The following is an 11,176-nucleotide window of genomic DNA, read 5'->3' as shown; positions in this document are numbered from 1 at the left end:
GTTTATGCGGCACCGCAAGTGTGGCACTGCGCGTTTTGACTGAAATGAAGGAAAAAAAGTGCGCATCTTCATGTTTGCTTGCAAGATAAAAAAGGAAGAATTTGAGTAAAAGAAGCATCCTGGTGAGCAGAAGAGCTGCTGCAGAGAGACGCTCATAGAGGGCGCTCCAACACCACCTTATCACACACTCACACACACATTCACAGACTCACACATACATACACACACTCACACACATTCACACGCTCACAAACATACACATTCACACACTACAAACATACATACACTCACACGCACACACACACTGACACACATACATTCACACACACTCAAACACATACATTCACACACACACACACACACACACACAAAAACACACTCATACTCACACACATACACACACAAACAAATACCATCACACACTCACACACTCTCATACACACACATTCGCACACTCACTCACACACATACACAGATTAACTCACACACACTCAGACTCATACACACATACATTCACACACACACAAATACATTCAGACACACTCACACACAAACACATACACACACTCACACAAAAACACACACATACGCACTCACACACACTCACACATATACACTCACACACACTCTGTCACACAGTCAAACTCATACACACAAAAACACACACTCATACTATCACATACACACACTCACACACACAAACACATATCATCACACACACTCACACACTCTCATACACACACATACACACTCACACACAGTCACATTCATACACACCCACACTCACACAAAAACACACACACTTACACTCACAACTTCACTCACACACGCACAACCTCACACACTCATACACAAACACACACTCGCACACACACACACAACCTCACGCACTCAGACACACAAACACAAAACCACACATACACTCACACTCATACACTCAAACACGCACATACCCTCACACACACTCACACACAAACACACACACAGACACACTCACACTCACACTCACACACACTCCTCGGGTACTCATGCGCCAGCTGTTTACCGGCTCCTTAATCACGGTATCACCCCCCCCCCCCCCCCCCGGCTCTGCTAACGGGCAGGAGAAGAAGAATGGGGTCCTGTGACCCCCCCAAAACTCTGGGTAAAGAGGGGAATCGAAGCGTTGTCTCTGCAGAGCCCGGGGCCCAAGGCACCCCCCTCCCAGCTCCAGACTCCAGACACAATCACTTCCACATGTTGCTGAAGAGAAGAGAAAAGAGGAGGAGGAGAAAAGACAAGAGAGGAGAGGAGGGAGAGGAGAGTCCTTCTCCAAACAAAGGGTCTTCACCTCAAAGAAGCGGAGAATCCAACTTTTAAAGTTTTTTTCTGAACTTCTAGAGGCGTTCACGTGCGTTGAGAAAACTGCAGCAAACGTTGTTCCGTCCACCCAGCGTCACATGACGTCATGTTTATATCACACTCATTGCTTGAGTCACGTGATTAGAGTCAGTTACCCTCAGAAATGACTTCAGGTTCACGATGTTTGCCCCCCTTCCATATACGGGGGATGGGGGGGTACTGCTCCCCCTTCGTCCCTCCTCCGGTTGACCACCAGGGGGCTTGGGGGGCCAACTGGCAGCCTGCGTCACGTGTTGCAGCCCGGTTCTTACTTCTAACACAGGACAAACAAGGCCAGACAGGGCCGGGGTCGACCTGCAGGTGAGAACACACACACAGGAACACACACACACGCACACGCGCACACACACACACACACACACACACACACACACACACACATCAGCTGATGCGTGGTTGCTCATAGACGTCCTTGACACCGATGACTGCGGCGGCCCCCGGGGGCGGTGCGTCCTGCGGAGCTGTCCCGCGTGCTGAACCCGCCATACCCCCGCCCCCGACACACACACACACACACACACACACACACACACACACACACACACACACACTCAGTCACTCAGCCGACGACAAGAATGTGAACCAGTCACACTCGTTGTTTCAACCAGCTAACAAACCAACAGCCATCAGAGGTTTTAACGTGGACCCTCCGGACAACGCCGCCACACCAGAAACGCGTCAGGGATTTGATTTACGGCCTCAAATCAAAAATACTCATAAAAACCAGTGTGAGTGCAGCCCTCCGGGCTGGGCTGCCACGGGTCACGCTGCGTCACGGCCGGGCCTGAGAGAGTTGTCAGTTTAGGCTTCTTCCCCTCCAAATATCAGCTGACTGGTGTCAGGTGACCTGGTTCAACACAACATCGAGCCCCTGTTCCGGTTTCGAGGTTCGTTGAATGAAGGAGCGTCGCCCCGTCGTCGTAAAGCGGAGGTCTGCTGGGGAAGAGACAGAGGCACTTCAGCCTCCTCTCCTCTATCTCTCCGCGCGGAACGGCAGCTGCAGCCGGATGAAAGGCACTCTTATTAATTATCTTTTGTCATGCGTAATTGCCAGATTCTCAATGGCGGCAGGGACCTGAAGCCTTTGGAGTGGCTTCGTTTCTCTCGTGGAGCTTGATTACAACATTTATTTATTTCATTTGAGTTTGGGGTTTCAGTGAAAGTTTGGGGGGATCTGACCAGGACGAGCAGATCTAAAACTCCAAATGAGCTTCAGACCATTATTGCGGCCCTGACAGGCTGAGGTCACATCCTGCGGGCCCGCCATGAGGGACTCTTTCCCCTCCCCACGTCCCCTCCTTTGTTGGAGGCTTTAAATGCTGCAATGGTCTTTCACACCTGCAAGGGAACTCTAATTCGATTAATAGGAGCTTCAGTATATATTCATTAGGTGTCTTTCCCTCAATAATATATGATCAGCAGCGGGATGTGAAAGGGGGCCATTTATTCCCGCCCTGAATGGGTCTGCGTGGGACCGAAACTTCACCTGCTTCCCCTCTCAATTAGGAACGTATCCCGAACTCTGACAGAAACGAGTTAAATTAGGCGTCAGCTAATTTCCAGCGGCCCCTCCCACCTAATCCCCCCTCAGAGTCTTTCCATTCGAGCATGTCCCCCTTTTAATTCACCATAAGTTGAAAGGTTCAAATGGTGCCTAATGAAACAGTGACTAAATCGTTCTCTGTCACTCGGGGGAACCCTGTCGCTGTCCCTCAAAGCTCTCTGAGCACGCAGCCGTCGGGGGTCTCCGGCTAAATAAGAGTCCCAAGGCAGGACAATCTAACCTGTCAAAGCCTTTGGCCACTTCTATATATCCTGGTTCTGTGGTTTCAAGCAACGGCAGCACAATCAACCGACGTGGGACCGAAAACGCAATTAAACTCGCTTTGGAGGAGCAAAATCTTTCTTCAGAAAGCGACCATTAATGGACTGTTGGCTGCTCCCCATGCATGCGCGCAATCGGGCAGCCTTTTGTGGTCAGATGTGAGGGGGAAATTACAGCCCCATTTCATAAAGTTCACCGCCCCCCCCCCCCCCCGACCCCCTTCCCGCGTGGAATCAAACAGCTTATATATCGTGTAAATGTCGCGCTCGCGGCTCACTGACGCGCGTGGAAACAAAGCAGGTCTGAAGGAGAGTTTGTTGTTGAACCTGGAGGAACAGGATCGATGGAACCAGAAAACTGGGTCCACAGTGATGGAGCCCTGCTGGAAAAATCGCTTTTTAAAGTTTATTTTTGTCTGAAGTGAATAACATTTGAAGTTTCAGCCCCCCCCCCCATTACTAAATTTTTCCTTTTTTTTTGCTTTAGACGGGAAAAAATGACTAAAGCAGCATATGCGCCTCATTCTAGGGTATTTTTATGATTTTATATTTTTAAATAATATCAAAATAAATTTTGGCAGATTTGTATTTGTAACAATCTGTTATTTTTCAGCGCCTCGTTGCTCACAGCGACTGGAATCAAACGTGCAATAAGTTCTTAGGTCAAATTCTTTATTACAATAAATACAGATATACATAGTTTACACATATTTTTTCCAAAAACACCCCCCCCCCCCCCCCCCGGGTTCAGGCCCCCCGGGCTCTTCCTGAGGGCTTCAGTGACACGGACCGTGGACGTGGGGCAGAGCTGCAAACCTCTCGTGGGGATAAACACTTCGGAGGTGGTTCAACAGACGCAAACAGCGACGGAGGGATCTGAGAGGAGGTGCAGGCTCCGGATGTCGCACCAACAAAAACAAGATTCACATTTATTTTTCCTTTTGAATGAATTTTTAATTCTCATGCAGGAGATTCGTGACATCATCACCCAGCAGCGGAAGCGCCAGCGCCGCGGAGAGCCGGTCCCCTCAGATGAGAGACACTTCTTTCTCCTCCGACGTGGACGCGGGGGACAGAGACTCCTCGTCCTCTGACCTCGGGTAGTCTGTGTGCGCGCTCGCGCACTTGCACCCGCCGTGCGCGCTCCTCTGCGTGGCTTTGCCCTCCTTCTTGTGTTTGACGCGGCGGTTCTGAAACCAGATCTTCACCTGTTTCTCGGACAGGTTCAAGTACGTGGCGATTTCGATCCTCCTCAGTCTGGACAGATACATGTTGGTGGAAAACTCCCGCTCCAGTTCCAAGAGTTGCGTGCTGGTGAACGCCGTGCGCATCCTCTTGCCGTTCTGTATGTGGCTGCTGTCGGAGGCGCCTGGGGGGGGGGGGGGGGGGGGGGCAGTCAGAGGGTTACTTGCTACCACAGGAAGACATGCCGACATGCTTGAGACTAACAGGTGTCTTACCCATGGAGAGGCAGTGGTATCTCCTGGGGTCCGTGACGCTGAAGGTGGGCGTGCAAACAGGTGTGTGTCCGGGGTGCGGCGCAAGCGCCGGAGACTGCGGGTGCGCTATCCTCTGGCAGTACTGCGCCTCGGCTCCTGGGAACTGGCTCTTCAGCATGTGGATCCCGCTGCGGGAGGAGTGGAGGTGGGACGAGACGCACAGCGGGCAAACACAGAAAGTCCCGTTTTTCCTGGAGGGGCACACCGGAGCGCTGACCGCCACCACGCTCGGAGAGTGCACGCTGATGGGGATGAGGAAGTCCTGTCCCGGATGCTCAGCTGGTCCAGGTCGCACCGTGTCCTTGATAATTAAGGAGTCGACGTAGAAAGACCTGGACATGGCTGCGCCGCTGATGGGTGAAGGCTGCTCGCGCGGAGATGCTGGCTGTTTCTCATCTGAACCCCTCGGGATCTCCAAAGGTGCTTATGTTTGATGGTTCAACAAAAGGGACCCCCGAAGAGGGTTGGCCCTGCAGCGTCACCCACGTGCGCACCCGGCTTCAAGGGTTTATACTGTCAGCAAGCAGAACCACGTGACGTCTCCCTCGGCCTCCAATCACAACTTGCAGAGTTACTCTCTCTTTTTTTTTTATCCCCGAATTTTAAAAGTCCTGCACATCAGAAACAAACAAGAGGACGCCCCCCCCCCCCCGAATTTAATGAACAAAGAAACTTTGACTAAATCCTGTTTTTTTTCTCTCCAATATTTGTTCGAATTATTTTTACGGTGAAATCATGATAACATTTGTAAAAATAAAAGAAAAATCGCAGTCTAAAAACATTTAATCTCGTTCGTGTGAGGTTTTCCTCGCGTTGACGGCGCAGTTTCCTCCCTGAGCCTCAAACACACATCAGATTCTTCTGGTCCCCTTCAATGAGCAGGTGCGGTATCAAAAACACTTTCAAAATTCAAAACACTTTCATGTGTATTTTATATTGTGTAACTGATTTGACATCCACGCGTGTGACCCAAAGTCAGCCCACTGGGATTTCCTGGTCAGCCACGATTGTTTGTTTGTTTGTTTGTTTGTTTATTTATTTATTTCAAAGGCGACTTCAGGAGTTCTGCAGCCTGGACTCGGAGTTCTCCTGCTCCAGGGTTCCACTCGCAGCAATCAAAGAATTATGAAGTAACGGCGAGTCTGGGCCGCGGCTATTCGATGGCGATTAGGACTCAATTAGAAAGTGTTTATAAAGGCCGGTCTGTGCGGGGGTAAACAGCCAGTTATTCCAGAAATGCGCTAATCCCTCATCTTGTGACAATAATTAGCGGGTTTGATCCTGCGGGCGGGTCACCAGCAGGTTTAGCTTCTGCTTTCATCTGCCAAGCGACGCCTCGGACCCGCAGACAAGCGGCGAGCCGCCCGCCAGTGGCACTGAGGCGCAGACGGCTCAGGTACGTTCCCCTTTGACCTCAGCGACGAGCCTCGCAACCGCTGCACCTTCGCCCCCCCCGGAGGTGCTCAGCGCCGGGGAGGAGGCGGGGGAAGCTACCGGGGCTCCAACCGAGTTGAAATTAGAAAGTCTTTAAAGCGTAATCACGGCCAAAACAAACTGTCACGCAGACAATAATTGCTATAATAAAGTGTGTTTGACGTGGAAAGGTTGAGATGGTAAAGATGGAGGAGAGAGACAGAGACAGAGACAGAGAGAGAGCGAGCAAGTCAGGCGGAATGATGCGTGGCGCGCGCCCTCATCACACCACGCGAGCTCTAATATTATTTTTCCATAATTCTGCACGATAAAATCTCATTGTCTATTAAGTAATCCCACAAATGAGATCCTTTATGAGGCTATAATGAGGCCTAATTGCCAGGACTAGTGGAGCCACGTGGAAGGATTTAGGAAGCATTAAGCCGTCCGGGTACTGAGCACAGGCTGTTACCTCGCCATTACTTTCATAATTCAAGGAGAAAATTAGTCCATTTAAGGGAAAAAAAATCCTATGATTCCCTTTATTCTGCTCGGGGTGACAAGACTGCAGCTTTTAGTCCGCTTCGTTTAAGAGACGAGGCCTTGGCGGCGTCGCTCCTCCTGTTTAAATTAAAAAAGAATTTCAGAAATGCTTCAGCTCTCGGGGCTCCTCTGCGCGCGGCGGTTACCCGCCACTATTCACCCCCTTTCAGATCACGTTGATGGGCAATTAATCACTGGCCCATTCAATTCAGCGAAAATTCAGCTGAAGATAAAAGAAAAAAAAGATGATTCAAGTTTACTCGCTTCAACAGAAAACATGAGCTTTTTTTTCCCCTCTCCCCACTTTATATGCATGTGCAGCAACCAGGGGGAAGTGTGTGTGTGTGTGTGTGTGTGTGTGTGTGTGTGTGTGTGTTTCTGCAGCTCCTCCCAGCAGTAAAAACACAAACTTGTTAGTGCTCAGCCCCCCCCCCCCCCCCCCATTCACAGCGCATCCCATGCCATATTATACCGTGAAGAAGTCCATTAATGTTTTGTTGAACAAGCATCATTAACTTGTATCAACGCCTTTTTACAAACCTGGCATTGTGGTGCAGGGCCGGTCCGCAGCCCGTCTTGGCCAATACAGTGCATGATTTGGCCCTTTATTAGTAACCAGGCAACAGATCCTGAATACCAAAACTCAAAGGAAACACTCTGCTCCACCATATAGATTTCAGCGGCGATGGGGGGAACATGAACAATGATCCCACGGACAACATAATGCCACGCAATGACTTTTCATTAACAATTATCTCGTTGGTGTGAATAGCAGCTGCAGTGGCCGGTCTCCACCTCCGGGCTTCCCCAGGAAGAAAAGGGGAGCAAAGAGGCTCAATAGCATCCTGCAGGAGTTAAGGCTTCATGGTCTCCATGAATGTGGAATTTAATTTATTTCTCAATGAATAATTAGGTTTCTATGCAAAAATGAGTTGGGCACGGTTGCATCTTCGGATGTCGACTTAGCAAGAAAAAGAAGGGAAAAGAGTTTGATGTGTTTCAGCAGAAACCTCGAATGGCGTTGAGGACGGCAGATCAGGAGCCGGCGCTTCCAGAAATGCGAGATGTTGCAAATGCGTCTTTGAAAATATGTGGAAATTGTTTGTGTGATTGGGTGAGAGTGCAGCCCTCAGAGCTTTAGAAAGTAAAGTGACAGGCTGAGAGTGAGAGGAGGCTGCGGAACAAAGGCGGCGAGGGCCCCGTTGATGGTCTATAGAGATGTCCTGCACCAGGCTGCCTCTAATTAGAGAAACGCTTCTCCGTCTCACAGAGCTGCTCAGACCAGACACTCCAGACTGAAGTGTGCCCCTGCACCAACGAGCGTCTGGATGTCCACACACACACACAGCGGCATCCACGAGTGTGCGTGCGCGTGTGTGTGTGTGAGTCTACGTTTGATAGTGCACACTATTAACGAGCCTGGAAAATGAGATAAACGCCGAGCGATAGATCACGGTTAAGTTCCCAGAGAAATGTCTTTATCGAAGCTTATTGTCAGAGGCCTGCTCCCTCCGACGGCTCTGCTGTTTCCAAAAGACTAAGCAAACGCAATTATGGGGACAAAATAAGCAGCACAACACAGAACAGCCCTTATTTCAATCTTTTCTTGCTTGAGTTGTCAAATAGTCTTGAATTTTCCTCCTTGTCATAAGAAGCTCTTCCGTGGGTCACTCTGCCCTCACTGGAGAAGCCATCAGCTGGAGGACTCGTTACTGGGCTGCTCGCTGGTTCCCGGGCGGACACGCACTTCCTCTTGGCTAATGATGAGCCTTTCACGCCTTCACCCTCACTCCTTCAGATATCAGCTCTACCTTGCTGCTCCGAATTTATTATTCAAGTTATTTGTTTCAAAACTCACAAATTAAAAGCATCTGTGTCTTTTCAATGGAACCCATTCAGCCTCAGTTAACAGCCGGACCTGGATGGTTCTCACCCCCCCTCAGCTCACATTCTGACTTCCTGTGAAAACTTAAATCAGAAATCTTTCAAAGAGTGAATGACAGGAGTCCCTCCACCCGGCGCTGGCTCCGTCTAAAGGAGGTGATATTGTAGCCCTTCTTTCTCCCTTTGAAAGGGGAAATCCCAGGGATTGAGCTTGTGTGCTGGAGCGGAAGCAGACTGGAATGTGTGTCCAGGCCGTAGCTTTTGTTGCCAGCAAGTCCATGAATAGACATGGCCAGCGATCGCTCTGTCCTCTGTTTTATCGGACTGTGAAGAAGCAAACAAACCCAAATGTTTCATTTGCAGCACCTTCTACCTGTCAGTCACCGTCTGGTGGGACGTTCGAGGCCCGTAGGAATCACCCAGGTACCTGCAGATTTAAATAGCTGCTCTCCACTCCACCGCTCACAGACAGTCGGCTTGGTTTGAGTGCATGTTCCTCTCCTCATATCTAATACTGATTAGGGAGAGTGTCATCTTAAATGGAGTCTGTCATTATGTTGATTTTCATGGCTGCTTGTTAGTGTCTCCCAGGCAGCTTATTGCTTTGTCCTGTCCGTCCCCGCTGCTTCACACAAACAGCACATTTATCTCTTTATTGAGCTGCGCTCCCTCAGAGGGGACGCAGAAGTTTAAGGGGAGGCGGAGGCCAACTCTGAGACTCGTATTCTGCTCATTTGGTCGATGAGGAGCACAGCGATCTGATTTTTGCCGTGTTTATGTCTTCATTACAGCAGGATTCATTAAGACTCACTCCACAGTTCCTCTGCTCCCTGCTGTCATGACATGGCTCTGATCATCACAGAGGAATATCAGACTTACATGAGTGGTAATGGGCCCTTTACATAACTACAGCAACAGTGTTCTTGTCAGAAATGACACCAAATAAGAACCTTCTCTAACTCTCAAAACAGAACCTGGTTCTTGTTTCTGTGTCGCTCGGGTCTGAAATGTTGCTTTTGACGAGAAGATCATCCTTCTCACGGTTGATCATTTTCGTTGTCATTCTCTGTCAGCTTGTGAGCACATGAGTTCATGTCATTCATTCAGAACTGCATGAGCTGTCGCTGAAGCAGCAGCTTTTCTTCCTGCAGTCCAACACAATCAGTCCATAATCAGGTTCCTACCCTCCTCCTCCACCACCACGAGGATTACAGCACCTAACAGAACCAGAGAAACGCTGACAAGCATCACAACGCCGTTAAGAAGATCCGCAGAAGGAGCCTCATGAACGGCCACATCACCTCAGCGCCAGGATTTCTCAATTTCCTTATCGGCGTCAGCACCAGCAGACACAGAGAGCCGTTCGGCGAGGATCCAGGCAGGAGGAACCGGGGCTCGGCCTCCACTCAGCTGGTGTGAAGCCGCCTTCAGCAGCAGGCCTGCGTGATAGAACCATGTTCACGGACATTTAAACAACACAACTGGCAATTTGGTCACTGAAATATATCTAATGAAATGAAGTAATGATGCAGAAAATTAGTTTTTAACTTTTAACCAGGATGAACAGTTGAGCATTAAACAACGTTCTGATTCTGAACTTTATTAAAGTGAATCAGCAGCCCTCCACCAAACCTCGGAACGCTCATCCAAATGAGATGAATCGCTAGTTTTCACGCAGCGGTTGAAGGTGAAATAATGTGCATTTCTCTCCAGAACAGAGATGTTACTGAGCAGCTTGCTGCTCCGCTCGGGCCGGGACAAGTCCCCCTCCACGGTGACCTTCCCTCCCTGGCTGAGCTGCTTCTCCCCCATGCGCAGCCTCAGCAGTGCTTTCCGTCTCAGCTACATTAAGAAGCAATTTGTTCCTTGTTCCTCTTCGACTACCGACTGCTTTCTGCTCCAAACATTTGAGAGCTCATCAGCTCAGTCAGACGTTAGATCCCCGCCAACCCAAACCTTGTAAACATGAAAAGATGAGATAACTCACAATTTCAAACAGACTTATTGGACCGGATTTTGTTTTGTTTTTTTTTCAAATTTTGCTCAGAAGAAAATCAGCTGGGGCGGCACGGTGGTGCTGTGGTCAGCACTGTGGTCAGCACTGTGGCCTCACAGCAAGAAGGTTCCAGGTTCGAGTCCCGGCTCGGGCACAGGATCTTTCTGTGTGAGTCTGCATGTTCTCCCTGTTCCTGCTGGGTTCTCTCTGGTACTCCAGCTTCCTCCACAGTCCAAAGACATCAAGAGGGGACGAGGCTGATTGATACTCTAAATTGACCGTAGGTGTGACTGTGAGTGTGAATGGTTGTTCGTCTCTCTATGTTGGCCCTGTGATGGACTGATGACCTGTCCAGGGTGAACCCTGCCTCTCGCCCGTTGACGCTGGGATAGGCTCCACCCCCCCCCCGCGACCCTTAATGTGTAGGAATAAGCGGAAGATGACAATGACGATGAAAATCAGCTGTGCTTTTATTTGGAATTCTGTTTAAAACTCAAAGTTAGATTTTTTTCTTTAAATATGAAAAACAATGATGTGATTTTCTTCTCAATACTCGGGGATCCAGTGCATTAAACGGCCTGTCCATTTTTTTGGGGGGGGGGGGGATTCTCTCAAC

At 49.6% G+C, this 11,176-nt stretch overlaps 1 protein-coding gene across 1 annotated transcript; it reads right to left on the bottom strand.

Moving 5' to 3' along the window:
• Positions 1-3,989: 3,989 nt before the first annotated feature.
• Positions 3,990-5,226, bottom strand: gsx2 (GS homeobox 2). The gene is made up of 2 exons (XM_086224006.1): positions 4,686-5,226; positions 3,990-4,594 (listed from the first exon to the last, which is right to left on the bottom strand). The coding sequence occupies exons 1-2, from the start codon at positions 5,062-5,064 to the stop codon at positions 4,254-4,256; spliced, it is 720 nt and encodes a 239-aa protein (XP_086080132.1). The 5' UTR covers positions 5,065-5,226; the 3' UTR covers positions 3,990-4,253.
• Positions 5,227-11,176: the final 5,950 nt, after the last annotated feature.

Source organism: Aulostomus chinensis, chromosome 14 (assembly GCF_037954235.1).
Source record: "Aulostomus chinensis isolate RoL2024-O1b breed Wild chromosome 14, RoL_Achi_v1.0, whole genome shotgun sequence".
Classification (NCBI taxonomy): domain Eukaryota; kingdom Metazoa; phylum Chordata; class Actinopteri; order Syngnathiformes; family Aulostomidae; genus Aulostomus; species Aulostomus chinensis.
Note: the sequence above shows the minus strand (reverse complement) of the source record. Positions and strands in the feature narration are given on the sequence as shown.